General features: G+C 32.0%; 1 protein-coding gene across 1 annotated transcript; it reads right to left on the bottom strand.

Annotated features, from left to right (window-relative positions):
- On the bottom strand, positions 1-25173 carry LOC114327864 (uncharacterized). Its single transcript, XM_028276577.2, has 4 exons — positions 23320-25173; positions 22368-22478; positions 10271-10513; positions 1-712 (listed from the first exon to the last, which is right to left on the bottom strand). Exons 1-4 carry the CDS (start codon positions 25108-25110, stop codon positions 56-58), a joined length of 2802 nt encoding a protein of 933 aa, XP_028132378.2. The 5' UTR covers positions 25111-25173; the 3' UTR covers positions 1-55.
- Between the last annotated feature and the right edge of the window lie 863 nt (positions 25174-26036).

Here is a 26036-nt window from a genome sequence, read left to right as displayed (position 1 = left end):
TTTATATACGACTTATTTTTTTATTTAAATATAATTGTCAATATAATATTTAAAATTACTGACATGCAGTTTTACCTTCTTCTGGTAGTATGTTAGAAATCAATTCTACAAACTTCGTCAATGGACATAAAGTTTGACATCCTGACAATTTCAAGATTGTGGGTCCTCTACCATCCCAGTTCTCCCAGAAGAGTTTTATTCCAGGCACTCCTCCTTTAACATGGAGTTCAATTATAATATAAGACCCATAATTCGGCGTATGATTGTTATAAACTCCAAGAGATGCCAACAAGGCGGCTACATTGAATTCATGAGCTGAGTACAGGTAGATCTTCTTTCCAAACTTACCATCGTTGGCAGCCATTTTCCTTTTTATATTTTCGAGCACTTGCTGTAGGAAATTTCCAGCAAACATCTTCTTCAATTCGTTGGTTCCCGTCAGTTGGTAGTAATACTTGGCTGACATCTTGTCCATGGGATCAGGATATATACTCTTTAACCAATCTGGGAGTTTTAGGCCTAAATCTTCTTTTGCTTGGAAACCTAAGAATAAGCGGTTAACGGCTTCAAAATCGGTTACGTTTACTCCAGTGTTATCTGAAATATATTTAAATATCTTGTTGTTTCTGCCGAATACCAACTTGTTGTTTGGTGATTGTACTTCTTTTTTATATTCTGTTTTGAATTTTGGACAGAAATATGGCATTAGTGCCTAAAAAAGATCTTATTAGTCGTTACTTCAAAACTAAAAGAAAAAAGTAATTTAATATAACGCGTAACTAAATATTGCAAAATGTACATATACGTTCCGTACAATATACGAGTAGATACCGTTGAACGAAATATTTAAGTCGTAGGTGTGTTCCTTATTAGAATTGTTTAGCTGAGTACACTGGAGTTACAGCCACTATTAGACTATTTTATTATATACGCGTAGAAATAATATTGTATGGTTCTTCTGATAGGCTTTTTTCAGTGTGACGCAAGTGACAAAAAAAGGCACGACCGTGATACATACACATGTATAACAGTTATTCCAGTTGTTGATAGATGGCGCTATAATCGAAAAAAAAAAGATTTAGGTTTACCGATTTAACCCAGTATTTACCTATTACACATCTATACGACTATAATTTAAAATTCTTCTCAGTCTTTCAGTGTTTCATTAATGATGTAATATATTATTTTAAGAATGTAGAGAATCATATAACATGGCATTTTAATTAAAACTGACAGTTATCAGAATCGTAATCGTAATTTGGTATAAGAACAAATCATTTGTGTTTATTTCATTTATAAAAAGGTATATTCTTTGATTTGTATAGTTTTATAAATTGTACAGGTTATAGTCGTATAGATAATACATAAATAATTTTTTGTTCGATTATAGCGTTATCTATCAACAACTAGAATAAATGTTATAAATGATTTTAATCACGGACGTACATTTTTTCTGTCATTCCAACTTAATGCGTTAGATATAAGGCTGAAAGTGGCGCACTGAAAGACGCTTATGAGAAGGAGAATAACATTTCTATTAATGTAAATTTAAAGAAATATACCCTAACTTGTTTCATTTCATTTTTATAAGTGGAATATAAAGCTTTTTACTTTATCTCACAATAAAACACTGAAAACTTTTGTTTTCTATACTTCCACAAAATTTATTATTTACAACTATGTGACTACAGCTGTTTCGGCAGAGTGCCTTTCTCAAGTGATATACTTTACAATGTGTTTGCCTTTTTAAGTCTCTAACTGAAGAGGTTGAGGAGTGGGGAGCTGTTTGTCTCGAGTTGGTCATTCAGAATTATATCTGTATTTTTCAGTTTATTAATTTCCATAGATTCTAAAATTTCTAGAATTTGAAACTCTTCATTGAAAGAATTATTATGATCTAGAAGGTGAAGTGCGTATGTAGAAGTGTCTGTTTTTCTATTGTTGAAAGCCCTTTTATGTTCTGCTATCCGTTTGTCAAAAGTTCTGCCAGTTTGACCGATGTACGTTTTCGGACAGTCACCACAAGTTAGTTTGTACACACCACTTTGTAGTTGCTTTCTCTTTCGGCTTTTATTGTTCTTAATATATTTGCTTAAGTTGTTGTTAGTTCTGAAAGCTGGTCTTATTCCTTTCTTTTTTATGTATCTGGCTATTTTGGTTGTTATCTTGCCAGTATATGTGAGAGAGCAGAAGGTACTGGGTTCTTTCTGTGGTGGTGGATACACTAATTTCAGGGCTTTCTTATGGAGTTTTTTATTTAAAATTTTGTTAACTGTGTGTTCGTTATAGCCGTTGTTTACTGATATTTGTTTAATGATGTTTAGTTCTATCTCGAAGTTATTTTTTGTCATGGGAATTTCTGTCAGTCTATATGTATCATGCTATGGTAGGCTGCTAATTTGTGTTGTGTAGGATGGGATGATGAATTGTGTATAGTTGTGTCAGTATGGGTAGGTTGTGTCAGTATGGGTAGTCAGTAGGTACAACTATACACAATTCATCATCCCATCCTACACAACACAAATTAGCAGCCTACCATAGCATGATACATAGACTGACAGAAATTCCCATGACAAAAAATAACTTCGAGATAGAACTAAACATCATTAAACAAATAGCAGTAAACAACGGCTATAACGAACACACAGTTAACAAATTTTTAAATCAAAAACTCCATAAGAAAGCCCTGAAATTATTGTATCCACCACCACAGAAAGAACCCAGTATTACCTTCTGCTCTCTCACATATACTAGCAAGATAACAACCAAAATAGCCAGATACATAAAAAAGAAAGGAATAATACCAGCTTCCAGAACTAACAACAACTTAAGCAAATATATTAAGAACAATAAAAGCCGAAAGAGAAAGCAACTACAGAGTGGTGTGTACAAACTAACTTGTGGTGACTGTCCGAAAACGTACATCGGTCAAACTGGCAGAACTTTTGACAAACGGATAGCAGAACACAAAAGGGCTTTCAACAATAGAAAAACAGACACTTCTACATACGCACTTCACCTTCTAGATCATAATCATTCTTTCAATGAAGAGTTTCAAATTCTGCATATCCAAAATAAAGACCTTAAGCTATCTTTTTTAGAATCTATGGAAATTAATAAACTGAAAAATACAGATATAATTCTGAATGACCAACTCGAGACAAACAGCTCCCCACTCCTCAACCTCTTCAGTTAGAGACTTAAAAAGGCAAACACATTGTAAATTATATCACTTGAGAAAGGCACTCTGCCGAAACAGCTGTAGTCACATAGTTGTAAATAATAAATTTTGTGGAAGTATAGAAAACAAAAGTTTTCAGTGTTTTATTGTGAGATAAAATGAACTTCCATCAAGTAACGGTGGAATCCATCAACTTTTTACTTTAGCTTTATAAAGCACTTTATAAAGTGGAATATAAAGCACGCTTGTTCGGATTACACTCTAACTGCGATCGAACAAAGGTAACATTTTGGCAGAAATTGGTAACATTTATTTCACAGTTGCGGTATTGACACTTCAGATTTGTTTTTATTTTTTCTCTAAGTATTTGTGTTATTATTTATTGGTTTTATTATTTACTTTAAATTACAATTATAACTTCATTCTTGTAAGTCCAGAAAGCCACTGCGCCTCCGCTAGGAAAACATTCCGATTCAGATTTTTTTGCACAATCTTACTCAAAAATCTTACATTTTAACAAATGCATGTTGCCAGGTCCAAAAGTGGGTCAAAAATTTTTTTAAAGGTTTATTTTTTGTTTTTTTCCTAAAATTATTTTTTTTTTGCATGGAACACAGTTTTTTAGGTTTTTTGGATCATTCCAAACAGAAAAGGTCTTTAGTGACATTTCTCTAAAGTTGATAATTTTTGACATAATATAAGCGATTAAAAATTGAAAAATTGCGAAATTGGCCATTTTTAACCCTCAAAAATTATGTGAAAACTGCAAATTTGATTCTTGCCAAGGTAGATAGATATTCTTTAAAAAACTCCTGTGTTTTTTAATTTCTAATCAAGCGTGCGCGACACTATTTCCAACGACACTCGACAGTATGGTGCAAATGAAAGGAATAAATTCGTTATTTCGTAAACCGGCGACTTTAAGGAAAAATCCCGAAACAGGTCGATTTTTATTTTTAAGTTATGATATTGTGGCATATATGGTATACTAGTGACGTCATCCATCTGGGCGTGATGATGTAATCGATGCTTTTTTTAAATGAGAATAGGGGTCGTGTCTAGCTCATTTGAAAGGTTCTTCAATTCTCTATTCAGTAGTATAAACATTTATATAATTACAGTAGAGCGTCGATAATCCGAACCTTGCTAATCCGAACGTTCGCTAATCCGAACGCAAAAAAATTTATAAGATAAAAAATATGATTGCGGACCGAATTTTTGGATTTAATATGACAATATGGGCAAAATATGACCGCGGATTTTTGTTTTGTTTATGCAGAAATACATACAATATATTAATTTGTTTATTATACAGGTGTTTTATTTCTTGTAACTAAAACATATGTACATAATATGTACTATGTTTATGAGCTTTGTATGTATTTTAAACATATGTTCGATAATCCGAACAATTTGATAATCCGAACACCCGCTGTACCAATTAGTTTGGATTATCGACGCTCTACTGTATTTATACAGGGTGTCCTTCTACTTCTTTTTTTGTCAAATAATTTAATTTAATAAAAACTTTTTGGACACCCTGTATAAATAATTATGTAAATGTTTACATTACTGAATAGAGAATTGAAGAACCTTTCAAATGAGCTACCACACGACCCCTATTCTCATTTAAAAAAATCATCGATTACGTCATCACGCCCAGACGGATGACGTCACTAGTATACCATGTATGCCACAATATCATAACCTACAAATAAAAATCGACCTTTTTCGGGTTTTTTCCTTAAAGTCGCAGGTTTACGAAATAACGAATTTGTTCCTTTAATTTGCACCATAATGTATACACATGCAACGGTGAAAAATAGTGTCGCTCACGCGTGATTAGAAATTAAAAAACAAGGAGTTTTGAATAATGTATTGCAAAAAAAATATTCGGTATTTCATCAATCGATGTTTAAAGAATATCTACCTACCTTGGCAACATTCAAATTGTAAGTTTTTCACATAGTTTTTGAAGGTTAAAAATGGCCGATTTCGTAATTTTTCAATTTTTAATCACTTATATGTCAAATACACTTTAGAGAAAAGTCACTAAAGACCTTTTCTGTTTTGAATGATCCAAAAAACCTAAAAAAACTTTGTTCCATGCAAAAAAATTAATTTTAGGAAAAAAACAAAAAAAAAACGTTTAAAAAATTTTTGACCCACTTTTGGTCCTGGCAACATGCAAATTTGTTAAAAGGGGTGCTTTTTGAGTAAGAATGTGCAAAAAATCCGAATCGGAATATTTTTCCTAGCGGATGCGCAGTGGCCTTCTGGACTATGTTTATATTTCTTTTTTTATTTATTTATATTGAATATTAATTTGTTTTGTTGCATAATTATTAGTCCATTCTTTCACGGTCTTTGCTCTAAATTTTAAAGAACCGCTTGGATTGACATGAAATTTGGCATCCTTATAGCTTACATGTCAAAGAAAAGAAGTGATATTGTGCCGATGTGTGCTTTTGCCCTGGGGGTGACTTTCACCTCCTCTTGGTGGTGAAAATTATATGTCCAAAATAAGTCCGAAAATGGGTAAACTGACTAATTTTAAGTAACTTTTGTTCTATAGAGCTTTTTCGCTAAGTCAACACTTCGAGTTATTTCCGAGTGAATATGTTCATTTTTCAACAAAATAACCACATTTTTAGACGGTTTTTCGCAAATAACTCAAAAAGTAAGTATTTTGTCGAAAAAAATGTTCTTAGCAAAAATATAGCCTATAAAAAAGTAAAAAAAATGGTGTACACGTTAGGTCACTGGATCTCGTAGAACCACAGTTATAGCCAATAAAAAATAGATTCATATTCACCAAATTTCAAATAGAATATTTCAACGTGAAATATCCAAAAAATTAAGCACTTTTTGGGAAAAACTCATTATAACTTTCTTAAAGTATTTAAAAAAAGCTTTATTTCTGTTTTTACAAAAGTTTCTAGCATTAAATTTAAGCAAGTTACGCTCAAAATAAAGTTGGTCCATTTTGTTTTTGCAAAAAAAAAATCGGGAAGACCACCCCCTAATTAGCAACTTAAATGAAATTAATCGTTACCGCTCCACAAATTATTTTACTTATGTTGTGTTTATATGATCTGTAAGTTTCATCGATTCAAAGTGCTTAATTTTGAAAAAATTTGGTTTCAAAGTAAAATTTTTAAAAATTTAAATTTTGAAAAATATGCTTTTTTTCAAAATAGCTTGAAAATTGTTAGAGATACCAAAAATCTCGAAAAACAAAAAAAGATAAATTTGCTTTTCTGAATATCACGTATTTTTTTGTTTTTCTGTTAGACAAAAATTGATTGAGATTTGGTGTTTCTAAATTTGCATACATTCGTAATCAGTGACTCGTTCAACCCCTTTTAACTACAGCCCTTTCAATAATAAAGACTTTGAACCGATGAAACTTACAGATCATATAAAAATATATACACGAGTCAATAAACTTGTGAGGTCGTAACGATTAAGTTCATTTAAGATACTAATAGGGGGTGATTTTCTCGATTTTTTTACCAAAACCAAAAGGGACTAACTTTATTTTGAGCGTAACTTGTTTAGTTTTGATGCTAGAATTTTTTTTTATAAAACAAGAATGAAGCTTTTTTTAAACACTTTAAATAAGTTGTAATGAGTTTTCCCCGAAATGTGCTTCATTTTTGGGTTATTTCACGTTAAAATATTCCATTTGGAATTTGGCGAATATGAACCTATTTTTCAATAGCTATAACTCTGCTTCTACTAGGTGTAGAGACGTAGTATATACACCATTTTTTAAATTCTTTACAGGCTATATTTTTGCTAAAAATCTTTTTTCGACAAAATACTTACTATTTGAGTTATTTACGAAAAACCGTCTAAAAGCGTGGTTATTTTGTTGAAAAAATGAACATATTCACTGCCAAATAACTCGAAAAGCATTGACTTAATGAAAAAACTCTATAGAACAAAAGTTACTTAAAATTAGCCATTTTATCCATTTCCTGACTTTCTTTGGACGAATATTTTTTCACCCCCAACAGGGAATGAAAACCACCCCCAGGGCAAAAGCACATATCGGCACAATATCACTTTTTTTCTTTGACTTATTAGCTATGTGTATGCCAAATTTCATGTCAATCCAAGCGGTTCTTTAAAATTTAGAGGTTTTGCAATATTTTACTGTTAAAGAACGGACTATATGTGACATATTTGATTTAACATGAATTCAATAATTTTTTGTATTTGGGCAACAATGTCAACTTAGATCTCTGACGTAGATAATGACGTGCAACGGTATCTATATTGTACGGACTGTATATTGGAAGTATAATTTTTTTGTATCATTGGAAGTATCATCAAGAGAAAATTTGTTAGCAATATTGAAATAACTTACGATCCTCAGTATTGGAGAAACGACAAGAGAGAGAAAGAGACATACTAGAGAGAGAGAATATAAAGACTGGAAAAGTATTCCCACTGTTTGGTAACAAAGAAGTTTGGTAACAAGTGTTATTGGCTTAATAAATTTTAAAACTAAGACAAATGCCAGATAAATGCAGAAGCACCATCTTAGTACCTGTGAACAAAAACATCGATGTTTAACAACGTATGAAGTTAGCCTCGCCAGACAATCTGGAGGGTCTTATATGTACCGGGTGTCCCAATAAGAATGGCTCTCGGCCATATCTCAGGAACCGTTTATAGTACAGCTTTGAGAAAAAAATATTTATAACAAAAGTTGCCTCGGGAAAAGCCTGGAAATTATTTTCATCATTTTAGGTCCACCGCTAGAGGGCGTAATTGAATATCAAAAATTAAAAAATCAAAATTTTACAAAATTTACCTAATGAAATGGCACTGGAAATCCAATCATCGTATTCTTTATAAAATTCTGCGCATATTTGGTTTCACAAGTTTAAGTCTAACGTTGCAAATAAGAGGTGGGGGTGAGTGGGAACCTTCTTATGAAAAAATGGCTGTAAGTCCGGTTCTGCTAAATAGAATTTTGTATACTTGGTGTTGTTGAAAACAGCTCTTTTTCTTCAATGTAAGTGTTTTATTTTCGAAATAGCCTAATAAGTAATATGCAAGCTAGGAGGCGTTATTTAATTATTTTCAGAAATCTAGTTGTCTTTGGAAAATATCAAATACAAGTATGCATTTTTAATCCTGTATTACAAAATAAGACCAAATTAATAACATAATACCGAAAACCGCATGTCGATACCTTTTTTATATCTCGAGATATCTTAAGAAATGTGTAAATTTTAAACATAACTGTTACTGTCACCGGTAAACGAGGTTAAGGAAAAGTAGTGTGCTTTGGAAAAAACAAATAAACATTTTTCAGATGTAAACGTATATAATTAATTAAAACAACAATAAGACAAACAACACTATAAATTATAACAAAGATTTAAAAGCAACTACTTACTTAGTCTTAGTGACTGCCTAAATGTTCAAATTGTTGCCCGTCATTTTCGATGCAAGCATTTACTCTTTCAAGACTAGATTGAATAACAACATATTTAACTGTTTTAGACTTTTGTTAACGGATATTTAGACGGATTAAAGACCTTGTTTTTGCCACTAGGCCCACTACTCGAGAAAACATGATCTAGACTAGAATCTAGAGAATACGAAACGCCATTCAAAGCATTGCGAAAGCAGAAATTCAGACTGCTGTTCAGTCTACTCTTGAACGAGTAAATGCTTTCATCGAAAATGATGGGCAACAATTTGAACATTTAGGTCGTCACTAAGTATAAGTAGTTGCTTTTATTTCTTTGTTATATTTTATAGTGTTGATTGTCTTACTGATGTTTTAATTAATTATATACGTTTACATCTGGAAAATGTTTGTTTGTTTTTTTCCATAACACACTACTCTTCCTTAACTTCGTTTACCGGTGACATTAACAGTTGTTTAGAATTTACACGTTTCTTAAGATATCTCGAGATATAAAAAAGGTATCGACATGCGGTTTTCGGTATTACGTTGCTAATTTTGTCTAATTTTGTAATACAGGATTAAAAATGCATACTTGTATTTAATATTCTCCAAAGAAAACTAGATTTCCGAAAATAATTAAATAACGCGTACTAGCTGGCATATTCCTTATTAGTCTATCTCGAAAATAAGACTCTTATATTGACGAAAAAGAGCTGTTTTCAACAAGACCAAGTATGCAAAATTCGATTTAGCAGAACCGGACTTACAACTATTTTTTCATAAGAAGGTTCCCACTCACCCCCACCTCTTATTTGCAAAGGTAGACTTAAACTTGTCAAATCAAATATGCGTAGAATTTTATGAAGAATACGATGATTGGATTTCCAGTGCCCTTTCATTAGGTAAATTTTGTAAAATTTTGATTTTTTTATTTTTGATATTCAATTACGCCCTCTAGCGGTGGACCTACAATTATGAAAATAATTTCCAGACTTTTCCCGAGGCAACTTTTGTTATAAATAGTTTTTTTTTCAAAGCTCTACTATAAACGGTTCCTGAGATATGGCCGAGAGCCATTCTTATTGGGACACCCGGTACATAGATATAAAGATATTTATATTTACTTAGAGACTTGTAGAATATAACATTTGCTTTTGGTTAACCAACAACCAATTGGCAGTGTGTACAGCTACACATACCATGGGTACCAACATATACAGCCCATGGAACCACCCTACTGAAATAAAACAACGGATAGGAAAAGCAAGATCACCGTTCGTAGCGATGGTCTCTTTTCAGAAGTAAGGATTTACCACTTAATACCAAAATCTTTATCGTCAGATGCTATGTATTTTCTATGTTATTGTATGGTAGAGGCCTGAACATTTTCTGAAGCTTCTTTAAGAGAACTCAAGACCTTCGAGATGTGGTGTTACATACTCCATTTTAAGAATTTCATGGATAGATCTTGAGACTAATATTGAGGTATTGAGGTACAATGGGAAAGGAATGCGAGATTATTAACGCAATCAGAGAGCAAATTAGCATTGAAAGCCTTGACAATTTAATAAAAACTTAAAGTAATAGGAAATTAATAAGCTTGTCCAAAATATTGTATTTTTACAGCTGATTATATAGTAATAAGGAAATCTTACCGGATCCTGTGCTAAGGGCAAATAATTGAACGAAATTGGTTGCCAACCCTGAAGTTCCTTACTAATTTCGTCATCTTTGCTAGGAGGAAATAGACCAGCTAATACCAACTCTAAAGTCATCTTTGTTCGATCCAAATTTGTACTTTGAGCTGCTACTATTTCTGGATAAAATACATCTCCCAAAAATTGTCTGTAACGTTTTCTTAATCGGCGACCAATTTGGAAGGCCCTTTTCCTACCATTCTACAATAAGAAAGAAACGTGTTTATAATATATTCTTTACAAAAACTAATACAGATTAATTTTAATGTAAGACGTATTTATGATTAAGTTAAAGAAGTTAAATACACATAGTAACTATCTGGTTTTCGGTGATATTGTCAATATCCAAAAGGATCTTCTTCCTATAGTGAACTTTCCTCAATGAAAGTTGGTAAATAAAATCGCAAACTCTTCTATGTCTTCAGCTGTTCTTATTACCTGTTCAAAACTTAGCTTTATTCATTGTCGGATGTTTCTTAGTCACAGTTGTCTTTTCCTTACTAGTCCTCTCTTTCCTTCCATCTTTCCTTTTACTATTAGTGTTGCCCAAATGCAAGACCAAGACGAGACTTAGAGAGTCTTGGTCTTGGTCTTGCGCCAATACTCCTGGTCATGGTCTTGCACTTTCGGTCTTGGTCTTGGTCTTGGTCTTGCAGCAAGAGTCTTGCAAGTCTCGCAGTTACAACGTACATTTTACAGATTCTACAAGTGCCGCTGGGGGATGGCGTTTATTCGCAGTATTATAGTAGGTGTAAGAGAGAAAAAGTATTCTTTGCTATTTCATCATTTCGAATAAGCCCTCTCCTTACACCGACTATAACACTACGCATAGACACCATCTCCCACCGGCACCTTTAGAATCTGTACACTGTAACGGCCGGTTTCACAAGTCGAAGTTAACTTGTGGTTAAGAGATAACCAGAAGTTACCCCGAAATATGTGTTTCACAATATCAGGTCAACGGCGAAGTTGTGGTTAACCGACAGAATTTTTAACCAGAGCTTGGAGTGATGGTTAAGCTCTTAACCAGAGGTTATCCTAACCTAATTTCGTTTTATTGACAGGACAGAGTGTATACACGTAAATTATTAATTACAGATATGAATTTATATGGTGTACTTAAATGCGTTTAGCATTTCAGCGGCCAATAATTGTTCAATTTTTAAATGATTTGCTTCCTGGGGTAATTATTAATACATACTATAGTCTCTTGCTTGCTACATGTTTTTATATTAACAATTTAATTTTAACAATATTGGAGAAAAACCTTAAAACAAATATTATTATTAAACAAAACTTAAAATGTATAATGTGCATGTAATATACAGTGTGTGTACTTTAGTTGGCCACGTATGGGAAGCATTTTTAATATTAATTTTACGAAAAAAAGATACTTCAAAAAAGTTTTGCATAGTAATTTTTATGGTCCAAAATCTAAGATGCAACCATCATGTATGAAATTTTATTAATCCCATAGGAGATATGTTAAAATATATGAATTTTTAAAGCAAGCAAGGTAGCAAGAATCAACATCAAAAATATGATTATGCAAATCAACCACAAGTCTGACTGAATATCCTAACCACACATATACACACATTTATTTTTCCTTAATCTGCAAAATAAACTCCACAACTAAATATAAAATCCTTAAAAAATATATACAACAAATTAATAGTCATAAAGAAATATAACAATTTATTGAATTTATCCTAATAAAAATCAATGGAAACTCATCTGACTGATCAGCTGATTTGATAATTCTTCCATAAAAATGTTATTTCTGGTGATCATTGTCCATAATTTCCTACCAACATAAGAAAAATAAAACAAAACTTAGGGTCAACTAACCATGATTGAATCTGTGGTTGTGAAACAGCAACTGTCAGTTAAACTGTGGATAAAGGTTAGTTGACCGCTAGGGTTAACCACAGATTGTGAAACCGGCCGTAACAGAGTAGGCACATTTTAATCTTGAATTAACATAGCCATAGTAATGACCAATAAAATTAATAAATGTCTAAACTGACATTGGGTAAGGTGTGATCCCACGATCGGCACGATCTAAGCGATCCGTGCCAATGCTCTAACTGTGCTATCCATGGCTCACGGGAGTCAGTTTCTTAATAAACGTTTGCATTTAATAAGCTTACATGTGCCAAAACATGGTTAAAATACAAAAAACCAAATTAATGACATAAAGTTGACTGTATTTCAAAGACTTATTATCTGTCTAGAAAGGGATTGATCGACCCTCACCTTATACAGGGTGTCTGCGTAACTTGGAACCATATGGGAAACTTTTTTAATATCAATTTTACGAAAAAAAGTCATTCTTTATAAAGTGCTCTGCATAGTCTAGGTCTATAACCTAAGATGCAATCATCAGATATCCAATTTTGTCAACAGTATACGAGGTATGTCAAAAAATATGAATTTCACTCAAGAGCAAACTACCCTTATATTTCAAAATATCAAAAAATTTTATGATGAAAAGTTATTTTTAATTAAAAACCATATTCAAATATGCAATAACAGCCTTCTACTTGAAAAAAAATTTTCTGAAATTTTCCTAAATTGCCGATTTCGAACATCATTTTTATTTATTAGACATGTAATAACTCTATTATTATTAATTTTAGAAAAAAAGTTATTCTTCATAAAAATCTGTGCCTGGTCTAAACCTCAAGATGCAACCATCAGTTATCCAAGTTTGTTAATTTTATACGAGGTGTGTCAAATAATATGAATTTAGAAAGAATTTAAAAAGAGACACACCTCGTATAAAATTAACAAACTTGGATAACTGATGGTTGCATCTTGAGGTTTAAACCATGCACAGATTTTTATGAAGAATAACTTTTTTTTCTAAAATTAATAATAATAGAGTTATTACATGTCTAATAAATAAAAATGATGTTCGAAATCGGCAATTTAGGAAAATTTCAGAAAATTTTTTTTCAAGTAGAAGGCTATTATTGCATATTTGAATATGGTTTTTAATTAAAAATAACTTTTCATCATAAAATTTTTTGATATCCTAAAATTTTTTTATATTTTGAAATATAAAGGTTGTTTGCTCTTCATATTTTTTGACACACCTCGTATACTGTTGACAAAATTTGATATCTGATGATTGCATCTTAGGTTTTAGATTATGCAGAGCACTTTATAAAAAATGACTTTTTTTCGTAAAATTGATATTAAAAAAGTTTCCCATATGGTTCCAAGTAACGCAGACACCCTGTATGAGATGGAATAAAAGACTTATACAATTTGCCATTTATTTAAGTAAGAAATAAAATACAATACAAATTAAATTACAGAACAGTACGCAATTGCTTTGACGTTACTGTTACTAAGACTTTATCTTTATATTAATTTTTTTGACCAGGAATTAATACAAAGTACAATTCTTTATAGAAGATCTAGAGAAAACGGGAGTGCGACAATGGGAATTAGTGGCAAATGACCGACAAACATGGAAGGCAATAGTAAACGCGGCAAAGACTCACGAAGAGTTGTAAGGCCATTGATGAAGACTTTATCTTTATATTAATTTTTTTGACCAGGAGTTAATACAAAGTACAATTCTTTATAGAAGATCTAGAGAAAATGGGAGTGCGACAATGGGAATTAGTGGCAAATGACCGACAAACATGGAAGGCAATAGTAAACGCGGCAAAGACTCACGAAGAGTTGTAAGGCCATTGATGAAGACTTTATCTTTATATTAATTTTTTTGACCAGGAATTAATACAAAGTACAATTCTTTATAGAAGATCTAGAGAAAATGGGAGTGCGACAATGGGAATTAGTGGCAAATGACCGACAAACATGGAAGGCAATAGTAAACGCGGCAAAGACTCACGAAGAGTTGTAAGGCCATTGATGATGATGACAATTCTTTATACTCGTTACTATCCAATACCCTAAGTAGGATATTGTTACTTTCCCTAGTCCAATAGTCCAATACCCTACCGTTATTTCGTTACTTTAAATATTTCTGTATTTTGTTTATAGAGTAGCCGGAATTATCTGTTAATTTGTCTCGTTACTTTTGAATAACAAATACTACAATGATTAAAGTAATTTACAAAAGCATGAAAATAGAGCATAAAGCATCTGTAAGTTTAAAATGCGAAAGTGTCAATGAAATTCATTGTTAATTTTTTGTTTGTAGTCTGCTGCGTAGGGATGGGAAAAACCTACCGGTTTAAACCTAAAACCGGTTTTTATTTCGCAATAACCGGTTTTACCGGTTTTTTGTCCCTGTTATAACCGGTTTTTTCTATTTAAAGTAAAAAACCGGTTATTAGGTTTTTACGGTGATTAGGATTAGGTTAGGTATTATTTTGGATCCCAATCATAATTATTATTATCAAGTAATTATTCCAAACAAAACCATAATTCAAATTTTATTTTATAAATACAGAAGCAAACTGAAAGTGCAAACTCACATCAGCCAGAAACAATCAAGTTTTATTATAATATTTCGTTGAAAAGTATTTGTAATCATAATATTTACATAAGAAGTGATCTGGTCGAAGTAGACGCAAGCATCATCTATTTTTCACACTTGACTCTTCACATTTAAAGTGGGTGAATGACTTTTTCTGATTACCAAAATAATGTTCTGACTATGAATATTGAATTACCGATTACGAATACAAATTTCCAAGGATTTCCCTACGTTTTCAAAACTCTACACCCATACAGGAAGTATTAAATGAGTTAAAATGTACCTATTGTTTTCAAATATACAAACGTGTTAAAAGATATAGATGATAATTTTTTTAATGGTAGTAAAAATAAAAGATAAATTGCATTTTCCAATTTATTTTTAAGTAAAATATTTATGTTGATATTATTATTTTTTAAATCCCATTTGAAAGAGTCTGGGAAATTTTTTATAAGTTGAAATGGTTGGGTTAAATTGTATATTATTGCAATATGTATATATTAATCTTACGCTATATTATATTTAATAATAATCATTAAATAAATATAATAATTAATAGAATAAAATGGGTTTATTAAAAATTGTGTTTTATTTATATTGATATTGATGTTCTTTCGATAGTAGTAATTTTGATCACATTTATATCGAGTATTGAGTCGAGTGTAGTATCGCAAACTAAAGTGCATTGTAAAGGTAATATTGTAACCTATTGGATTAAAAAAACCGAAAACCGGTTTTTGGAAAAACCGTTTTTTTTTTGGCCGGTTATAACCGCCAGGTTAAACCGTAAGCAAAAAAAACCGGTATAACCGAAAACCGGTGTTTTGTCAAAAACCGCCATCCCTACTGCTGCGCGATTAAAAAGAATAATGAGTTTAAATTTCTCTATCAAAGATAAGCATACCGAAAACTGAAAAGGTAATATAATCTGTTTAGCGATTAGCAGACATGTGTCTGTTAGACATGTTTTGGCGTCATTCATAAACGCCGAAGGATATGCATATCAAAGAAAGAAACTTATTGTTTATTGTTCATTATGTTAAAATATAATAGAAATAGACTGTTATTGATAGTTAGTAGAAAATAGCCGCGAATTTTCAGCAAATTTTGGTGTGTAACTGATATCGCACACTCAGCACAAACAATGTTAGTCTATAGGCCGATAAAATTTGTAATATGTATTATATTTTTTAATTTTTTGTCAGCTAAGTTGAGATGACATAATATTTTTAAAATGTTGTGGCCGCTATTATCAAAATCTGGACAATAAATTTCAGAGTGAAGAAATAATCGTCTGCTGGGGCAGAATGCTCAAAATGTTTTATTTTTACATCGTACTTATGACCTCTGAGTACGTATAAAATATGCAAATGTTCTTTTAATCGATATTTTGATTCGCTGTGTATCCTTATTGTATTGTTCGTAATGCGCAAAGTCCAATTTTACACATTTTTGTTACATATTTTTTGGCGTCTCAAAGAGTCTCTATACATCTAAACATATACCCGAAATATTATACTACCTAAATGACACTCGATTCTAACTGCAAGACGCAAGAGTCTCGCAGGGTTAGTCTTGTTCTTGCTCAAATCTTGCAGGGTCAGTCTTGGTCTTGGTCTTGCTAAAATTAGGCGGTCTTGGTCTTGGTCTTGGTCTTGCGAAAATGCAAGAACAAGACCAAGACTGCAAGACCAAGACTGATTTTGGGCAACACTATTTACTATTAATTGAGCATATTGGTACTTATTATTTAATAAGTATTTACAGTATGTGGCTTAGGTATGATGTTTTTCTAACTTTCACTATTTAGAAAGGTTTTTGCTCCTTTCCTATTACATGTAGCACTTCCTGGTTTGAGGTATGCGATATCCATGAAAGTATGAGGATTCTCCGGTTGATCCACATTTCCAAGGCCTCTGTTTTTTTACGGTTGGTATTTTAAGACTCCACGTCTCAACTTCATAGAGAAGAGTAGACCAGACCTAGCATTTAGATAATTATCAAGAAGGATAAATTAACACCCAGGTGTTAAGTTATACACTTGAGTCTAGGGTTATTTACCCGTGCTACATCATTTAAAGCATACTAGACCAGGGCGGATGTGTGAAAAAACGTCTATTTTTGGATGTGCAAGGTGGCATTCGGATTTTTGCAGATAAAGGTAGGTGGCAGCTTCAATAATAATAATTGACTTATGCTCCTTCTCAAATATGCCCGGAACATTAATAAAAAAATTAAAATATGTAAAAATTCCGAAAAACATCGATATTTTTCTAAATTCTTTGCTTATATCTTTCAAAAGATTCATTTTGGAAAACAGTCGTCGGGAAATAAAATAAAGATAATTGAATTTTGTATCATATACGTCCATTTAAAAATGTCTTAAATTATTAACCTTTCTGCAAAATAGCAATTAATACAAAATAAGGGGACAATATAAGCCTGTTTTATTTAATGTTTTTCAACCACTTTGGTTGCACTTAGAACCTTCGTAATTCACTTAGAAAATTCTTACAACATACTTAAATCGTCCAATAAATTTCATTAAAATCAACTTAATAGATTTTGCATAATAATTTTGCAATCTAATTTTTTTTTTAAATTTAAATTTTTTAAAAACTTTCTGAACAGGAAGTAGACCATTTAGAAGTTTGCTAATTTGTTTACATATAAAGAGGCGCTCTACCTATCTAATACACTTTACAGAACCAAAAATTGGATTATTTAAGCGGCTTCAGCACTGTTTTAAAATTATAAACAATTTTTTGGAATAAATTCATTTTTCAGTTATTTATCGAATAAACATTTTTTTTCTGTTTTAGGACAACAGTAAAATGTATTTCAAATTAAATAAATTATACACTTTCTTCTTTTTGTCTCAATTAATTAAAAAAAAATTTGGGCACACTCTATAAATAATTATGTTAATGTCTATATTAATCAGTAGAAAACTAAATAACCTTTCGAATAAGTTAGCACACGACCTCTATTCTCATTTAAAAAAATCATCGATTACGTCATCACACCCAAATGGATGACGTCACTAATGATACATATGCCAAAAAATTATAATTTAAATATAAAAAATCGACCTCTTTCGGATATCTCCAGGCCCATTCTCGAGAAAATGAATTTATTCCAACTCAAACGTCCTCACTATATTTGTTTATAAGCCCAAAAAATGTTTATAATTTTAAAACAGTGCTGAGGCCGCTTAAATAATCCGATTTTAATTCTGTAAAGTGTTAGAGCACCAATTGATATGTAAAAAAATTAGCAAACTTATAGATGGTCTACTTTCTGTTCAGAAAGTTTTTAAAAAATTTTACCTTTTTTAAAAAAATTTAGATTGCAAAATTATTATGCAAAATCTATTAGGTCGATTTTAGTGAAATTTGGAGGACGGATTAAGTATGTTGTAAGAATTTTCTAAGCAAATTATGAAGGTTCTAAATGCAACTAAAGTGGTTGAAAAACATTGAATAAAATCAGGCTTATATGCCCCCTTATTTTGTATTTATTGCCATTTTTCAGAAAGGGTAATAATTCAAGACATGTTAAACCCATCGTATATCATACAAAATTCAATTATCTTTATTTTATTTTAGTACGACTTTGCTCCAAAATGAATCGTTTTAAAGTTATAAGCATTAAAAATAAAGAAAAATCGATTTTTTTCGAAATTTTTAAATAGTCTAATTTTTTTATTAATGTTCCGGGCATATTTGAGAAGGAGCGTAAGTCAATTATAATTACTGAAGTTGTCACCTAATTTTATCTGCAAAAATCCGAATGCCACCTCTCACATCCACCTCAAAACAGATCCGCCCTGGTCTATACGAAGTACTGTTGTTCTGAAGCTATTTCCTTGTGGCATTTTTATAATTACGTATTTTTTATGGGAAATAAGCCACAATTTTACTAAAAAATGAATTTATTAACGTTTCGAAGCCCAAATCGGGTTTCGTTGTCAAAATACAAAATACTATTGATATTTATAATATATATAATTATTAATATAATAGTATTTTGTATTTTGACAACGAAACCCGATTTGGGCTTCGAAACGTTAATAAATTCATATTTTAGTAAAATTGTGGCTTATTTCCCATAAAAAATACGTAATTATACGAAGTAAGTCGGAAATTTACTAAACGCAACAGCAAGTGACAGAAAGTACATAGCTACTGCTCCGATCACGGATTAGAATTTGACGTTATCAAATAAATAAAATGTCAAATGTAAGTTTGGCATTAGAATTCTGGTGCAGAATTATAGGTCTGGATCCCGCGTATGAAAAAAAAGTTGATTAATAGCAAGCTGAAAATTTGTTAGTAGCTTAAGGGTGTCTAGTCGGATAAACTTTGATATATGGGAACACTGAAACAGGGGCAGTTTTAATTGTGGAACAGGTTAAAAATTTGGAACGATCAGACCACGAAAACGGCATATTTATTTTGTCCGACAGAATAGACTTAATCTCTCCGAACAGAGATTAAACTCTCATGTAAAAATCAGACTGCTATTTTTCACCTGTCATAATTCCTGTCATTTGACTTATTCTACATGTTCCACTCATTAAAACGCCCATTTGGTGATAAATAGCAGTCTGATTTTTGCATGAGAGTTTAATCTCGGTTCGGAGAGTTTAAGTCTGTTCTGTCGGACAAAATAAATGTGCCGTTTTCGTGGTCTGACCGTTCCAAATTTTTAACCTGTTCCACAATTAAAACTGCACCTGTTCCAGTGTTCCCATATATCAAAGTTTATCCGACTAGACACCCTTAAGCTATTAATAAATTTTCAGCTTGCTATTAATCAACTTTTTTTTCATACGCGGGATCCAGAACTATTACAGCTACATTTGAAGTAGCTTAATAAATTCTTTTAATATCATTAGTGATTAATAAATAACCAACCAAGCAAGCAAGCAAGCATAGTGATTTAACCCAGTCTGAGAGACTTCCCCAAATAAAGAAGGAATTTATAAAAAAAAATTAGATAACATACTTTCTTTTTTCATTTCATACACTTTGGCGGAAACTTAACAAAACCTTATATTCTTTTTCCTTAACTGTCACTTAACAAAACTTCCTTAACAAAATAAAATACGTACTTACCATAAAATTTCAAACTCCAGTATAAAATTAGTAGTGAAAAAAATTGTTTGTGTAATATAGAAAACTTCAAAATGCAAAAATTCGACAAAAAAACAGCAAAAAATTCGACAGACTGGCAGCCACAAAAGTAAACAAACCAGAAACGTCACAATGTACTTAAACTCTGAAAACATTCCTAGGCGTCTTTTTTTGTACCTATGTCTTTTCAATATACTGAGACTAGAGGGTTCATGAAAATAATATGTGTTTTTACTTAATAACAGGCGGTAGATGGTTTGTCTTTAGTTTCATTTGTGGAAGAGAATGATGAAAAAGTATGTGTTTTATGTCGCCAGGTATTTATGACGCACGGGTAAAGAATCCTGGACTCAAGTGTACAGTCTGCAGCTCAAATATTCATACAATAGCTTCATTATTGCCCTGATTTTAAGCTAAATTCTGCTTGTTCTCCACAGTACAGAGAGGTCCTTGCATATATCCTTCCAACATACATTTGGACATGTATTTGACGTCTTATACGCTTCCACTGAGAGTTATATTGTATTCCAGGGTTGGTCAAACTGTGCCTCGCGAGCCACATGCGGCTCTTTGAATGATAATTTGTGGCTCTTTGTATGGATAAAATGTACCAGAATTACTTTTAAATTTTGTGTAAAAAATATCTTCAATTACTGACAATAAATATAAAAGACTATGTAAGTATAACATCAGGACTTAGACAAGAAGACCCCTTATCACCGTTGCTATTCAATTTGGCCTTAGAATGTGTACCTAATAAGTAAAATATCATCTGAGCTGACAGGAGATTTGTGAATTGAGGATCAAAACTATTGTTGGCTTTTGCTCATGATATAGGTGCATTCACTCATTCTACAAAAGACGTGGGAGAGGTGTTTTCACAACTCGAAGAAGAAACAGGTAGTTTGGGCCTTTGAATAAATGAAGAGAAGACGAAATACATGCTAGTAACTAAAAATCCAAGACGAAGAGTTAGGCAGAACATAACTATTAATGACCACAACTTCGAAGTAGTAAAAGAGTTAAAATATCTAGGGGCGGTAATCACGTATGACAATCGCATATAAAAAGAGGTCTCAGCAAGGACAGCTGCGTGAAATAGAGAATTATACTCACTATCATCATTGCTAAGATCTAAGCTGTCAAAAATAAAATCTAAATTAAGAGGAAACAGTAGCGATCAACAGGTAGCGAAAACACGTTCCAAGATTGCGGCTGTAATTTTGAATATTTTTTCGAGATATTTGGCACAGGTATTCGTAATATAATAAAGAATGGCGGTACAGAGCCCAATTTGAAAAATATATTAATATGTGGAAATTACTCTGTAATTAAATACAATAATAAAAAAACGAGCCTGTACCGCCATTAAGAATAACAAAAAAATACACTTCTTTCAAATAAACTTCTTTATCCGATGCCTAGATTTTGTGTCATTTTGGAACTACTAATGAAGTAAAAGTTTTTAGTAGTTCCAAAATGACACAAAATCTACTCATCAGATAAAAAAGTTTATTTGAAGAAAGTGTATTTTTTTGTTCTTCTTAATGGCGGTACAGGCTCGTTTTTTAATATTGTATTTAATTACAGAGTAATTTCCACATATTAATATATTTTTCAAAGTGGGCTCTGTACCGCCATTCTTTATTATATTACGAATACGTGTGCCAAATATCTCGAAAAAATATTCAAAATTACAGCCGCAATCTTGGAACGCGTTTTTGCTACCTGTTGATCGCTACTGTATCCTCTTAAGACTGTACATGCCAATTATTCGCCCAATTGTTACATATGGAAGTGAAACATGGACTCTACATCAGCGGGAAATAAATAAGTTGCTAATATTTGAAAGGAAAGGCTCTCAGAATGGTATTTGGTCCTCAAAGAAATGAATTGACAGGAGAGTGGAGAAGGGGCCGCAAAGATGAATTGGTGACTGTGTATGGTGGATGTATCATCAGACATATCAAAGCTAAGATAAGATGGGCAGGTCATGTGGCAAGATCAAAGGAAGACAGAGTGTTAAAGACATGTTTTTGGAACACTTTTTTTTGTAAATATGGAAGGATAATGAAGAATTGAAGTATCCTGAAATAGTAGTCTGGTTGCAGAATTATTTGCATATTTGAAACAACGATGTGAACCATTTTATTTCACTGTAAAATTCGTGAAATCCAAATACTGAGAGAAAAATTGAATACCTTTTTACACTTTTTAAATAATTGTTTGGTTGCGGCTCGCGAAAAATTCCAAATTTTGAAAATGGCTCGGATTGTCAAGGAGCTTGGCCACCCCTGATTCGAATCATATTCTCCGATATCTTGTCATACATACCAGATGACGATAACTCTGGTATGTCCCGCAGTTTATAAAGATGTTCTTGTCATTGCGTAACTGCATGGTGTCCACCTGCAAAAAATTTAGAGATGGATAACTGGATTTAAAATGTATTTACCTTAGTAAGCTGACCAATTCCAGTGGGAAAATAATCTAAATCTTTATAGGGATCGTTTGGATATCTCTCGTATTGTGTCCTTTCCACTGTTCGATTTCCATGTCTGAATAACTAAAAAATCAGAAAGAAGAATGCCATTAAAATTAATAAAAATACCCAGAACATTATAAAACCTATACAGTATGTCAATTTTAAAAGTACCACCCTCTATAATTTGGTCCTTACAGAAAATTTAAAAATATGCAAAAGCACGTTGAATTTGCAAAAATACGTTTGAAAATATCAAGTGAAACGGTACAGATATTAAGTATCGAGTTAAAAACTCCAGTATTGAACTCCAAATTGATTTTTTTAGTATTATAGTATTTTGAGTACTTCTTGGAGTACTTTTTTGGAAACATCAAGTCAACCGTAAATATATTAAGCACCAATGTGTTTTAAATGCTCTCATGTCTTTTCGAATCCTGAGAAAACAAAGAAGTATTTTTGAAAAATTTAAACGCAGAAAGAAAGATTGCATTATTACCGAGGGCGGAAAGTTCCTGAAAATTTCTATAATGTTTATTTTAATAAGTTACAGTGGTAAACAAAGAGAAAATTTAGTGTGATTTTTAATTTTAAATATCTCATTCAAAATAAACTTCTTGGTTATTCTAAGGGAATTTAGGCCCTCGGTAAAAATGTAATCTTTCCCTCTGCGTTTAAATTTTTCAAAAAATTTTATTAGTTTTCTCAGGATTAAAAAAAGAGAACATTTAAAACACATTGACGCGAAATTTTGCTCCCAAGATTTTTCTAAAAATACTGACAAGATATATGCAGAGTTCATAAAAAAAGTGGGTGATATCGAAAATGCAAAGAAAGCAATTAATTATTAACAACTTACACATTAAGAAAATATTTATTAACCAATAGATTTTACGATATTTATAATAATAGGCTTAATACTCACCGCAGTCACAAGTAGTAATGTGTCTGTGTCATAAATATATGATTTCACTTTTTTTCTTCTATTGAAACTTGTTTCTTCAGCTGCAGACGGTAAACCTAAATCTTTAATATCTTCATCAATGTTTGATGATGAAGTTGTTACCTTCGTACCAACTTCCTGGCGGTTTCTTCTTTCTAAATCCACTACGGAGTTATTCTTTGAAACTTCATCGTAACTTCGCTTATATAAATCGATTACCTCGCGTTTTCTCATATTTGTTGTTGATGGTGTTGTTGCTAATGTTGTCGTTGTAGCTTCTGTTGTTACAGCTGTTGTTGTTGTATCTGCTGTTGTTGTATCTTCTGTTGTTTCAGCTGTAGCTGTTATTTCTGCATCTTCTGTTGTTTCAGTAGTTGCAGCTTCAGTTGTTACAACAGCTGTTGTTTTAGCTTCTGTTGTAACATCTGTTGTTGTTGTATCTTCAGTTGTTTTAACTGTTGTCGTTATTTCGGCAGCTTCAGTTGTTGTAGTAGTTGCAGCTTCAGTTGTTACAGCTGCTGTTGATTTAGCTTCTGTTGTACCAGTTGTTGTTCTTGTTGTATCTTCTGCTGTTTTAACTGTTCTTGTTTTTTCTGCAGCTTCTGTTGTTGTAGTGGTTGCAGCTTCAGTTGTTACAGCAGCTGTTGTTTTAGCTTCTGTTGAAAAAGCTGCTGTTGTTGTTGTATCTTGTGTTATTTTAGCTCTTGTTGTTATTTCTGAAGCCTCTGTTGTTGTAGTAGTTGCAGCTTCAGTTGTTACAGCTGTTGTTGTCGTAGTTTCTGCTGCTTCTGCTTTCGTAGAAGGCTTTACATCTGTAATTTTGGTTTGGACAACTGTTGTTGGTCTGGATTGTCTTATAGAAGGTTTTATAGTCTTAGCTTCTGTTACAAGAACTGTTGTTGATGTGGATTCTTTTGTAGCAGGCTTTGAAGTTGTCTGGGCTTCTTTTACCGTTTTTAATTTATTTATGTTAATGTCTGTTGTGGTTTCGTTGATTGAGACTTGTGTATTTATATTGTTAGCTTCCGATGTTTTAACTTGGGTAGATTCTTGAATACCAGTTGTAGTCAACCTTGAAATCAAAGTTTCAGTTTTATTGACGATGTCTGGTGTTTGGACGGTTACAGAGCTATTTAAACAAGGATTAACTGTTACATCTTCTTCTATTTCTAAAATATTATTAGTTGTATGGGACTTGGAACCAATAGTAGTAGGATTGTGAGTCTCAGTGGAATTATTAATTATATTTGATTTAGTAAAACCTGTGCTAGATTCAGATGTTTTTCTATGTGAGTTTGTAATAGAAGTTCTATGCTCTGATGCTCTTAATCTTTGTGGTGATATTGTACGACCTCTTTGTTTAAGATACCAGGTTACAATCTCCAAGCTTGTATCTGTATCTAATATGTCATTAGGTTTGGCTTTTACGTACCATCTCCATTCTTCTTTTTGATTTTTCTCTGAAACTTCTTCAGACTCAGGCTTTTCTTTCTTTGATTGATGTTCGATATGTGCTTCATCACATTTGGTACTTCTAGGTTCAATATCCACAGTCAAGTCTTTATACAATTCTTCAGAGTCCTCACTTCGTTGGGAATTTTTACCTCTTCTACTAAGATACCAAGACCACTTTTTATCACTAGGAGGAAAAGATTCACTAAGTTTTATATCTTCGGGATTTATTTCAATATCCCTTTTCACTCTTGGCTTAGCGTCACTTAAGTTTGTCACTAGAATAACTACTATAACTAAAAAAACTAATTTTGATTTCATTTTTCTGAAACATAGACACGTTTTCTTTGTACTTTAAAAACAAACTACTATAGAATTTATAAACTTATCTTTTGTTTAATTTATGATGCTAAAGATTTCTTCGATTATGTGGTGCTTACTGCTTACTATCAGTTTCCTGTTATGAAGGCTAAATTTAACGATTTATCAATTCAATTTTTTTTTAATTTTTAAGAGTAAGTATACTTGATATTGTGTACATGTATAAAATATATTTGATGTTAAAAAAACGGTCCAATCAATAAATTTACGAAATTCTTTGGGTTTTATTGACAACCATAACATAAAAACTTAACAATCTTATTTTTCACTTAGAACCGGGAGCGCAGTCCAGCACTCTGAATCAACGATTTTCGACTCTTATTGGAGGCATCATCGGAGAGGCGTAGGCCTACTGTTCTCTGCTCGAAGTGACCAAACCATGAAAGTTTATCCCCACATTGCAACTGACGTGTATGGATTAGGTGACTAGCGTCGTTTGGCAATTGAAAGGTGAAGTTTTCAATCCTAATAGCAACATTAATAATATAGAAAAATATTAAAAATATTACTAAAAGATTTTTAAATTGAAAATTTATTGGTCCATTTCCCTGGTAACCCCCCCAAAGATTCTAAAATTTGCAAGCCAGATGTATAGCTGTAGTGAAGACAAAGGGAAGACAAAAAATAAAAATATATACCATTTTTCAATTGCCAGAAGAAGCTAGTCACCTAATCCATATATGTCAGTTGCAATGTGGGGATAAACTTTCATGGTTTGGTCACTTCGAGCAGAGAACAGCAGGCCTACGCCTCTCCGATGATGACTCCAATAAAAGTCGAAAATCTTTGATTCAGAGTGCTGGACTGCGCTCCCTGTTCTAAGTGACAAATAAGATTGTTTTGCCTTCGCATTGCAACTTAATAAA

The sequence above is a fragment of the Diabrotica virgifera genome, chromosome 5, assembly GCF_917563875.1.
Source record: "Diabrotica virgifera virgifera chromosome 5, PGI_DIABVI_V3a".
Classification (NCBI taxonomy): domain Eukaryota; kingdom Metazoa; phylum Arthropoda; class Insecta; order Coleoptera; family Chrysomelidae; genus Diabrotica; species Diabrotica virgifera.
This window is presented reverse-complemented; position numbering and strand designations above follow the sequence as displayed.

Bases quoted from the DNA above. Each gene is read 5' to 3' on its own strand.
- LOC114327864 (XM_028276577.2), bottom strand. From the start codon at position 25,110: ATGAAATCAAAATTAGTTTTTTTAGTTATAGTAGTTATTCTAGTGACA. The intron at 22,479-23,319 runs GTGAGTATTAAG...CTGATTTTTTAG, and splicing joins CATTACTACTTGTGACTGCG to TTATTCAGACATGGAAATCG. The intron at 10,514-22,367 runs GTAAATACATTT...TTCTTATTGTAG, and splicing joins GAATTGGTCAGCTTACTAAG to AATGGTAGGAAAAGGGCCTT.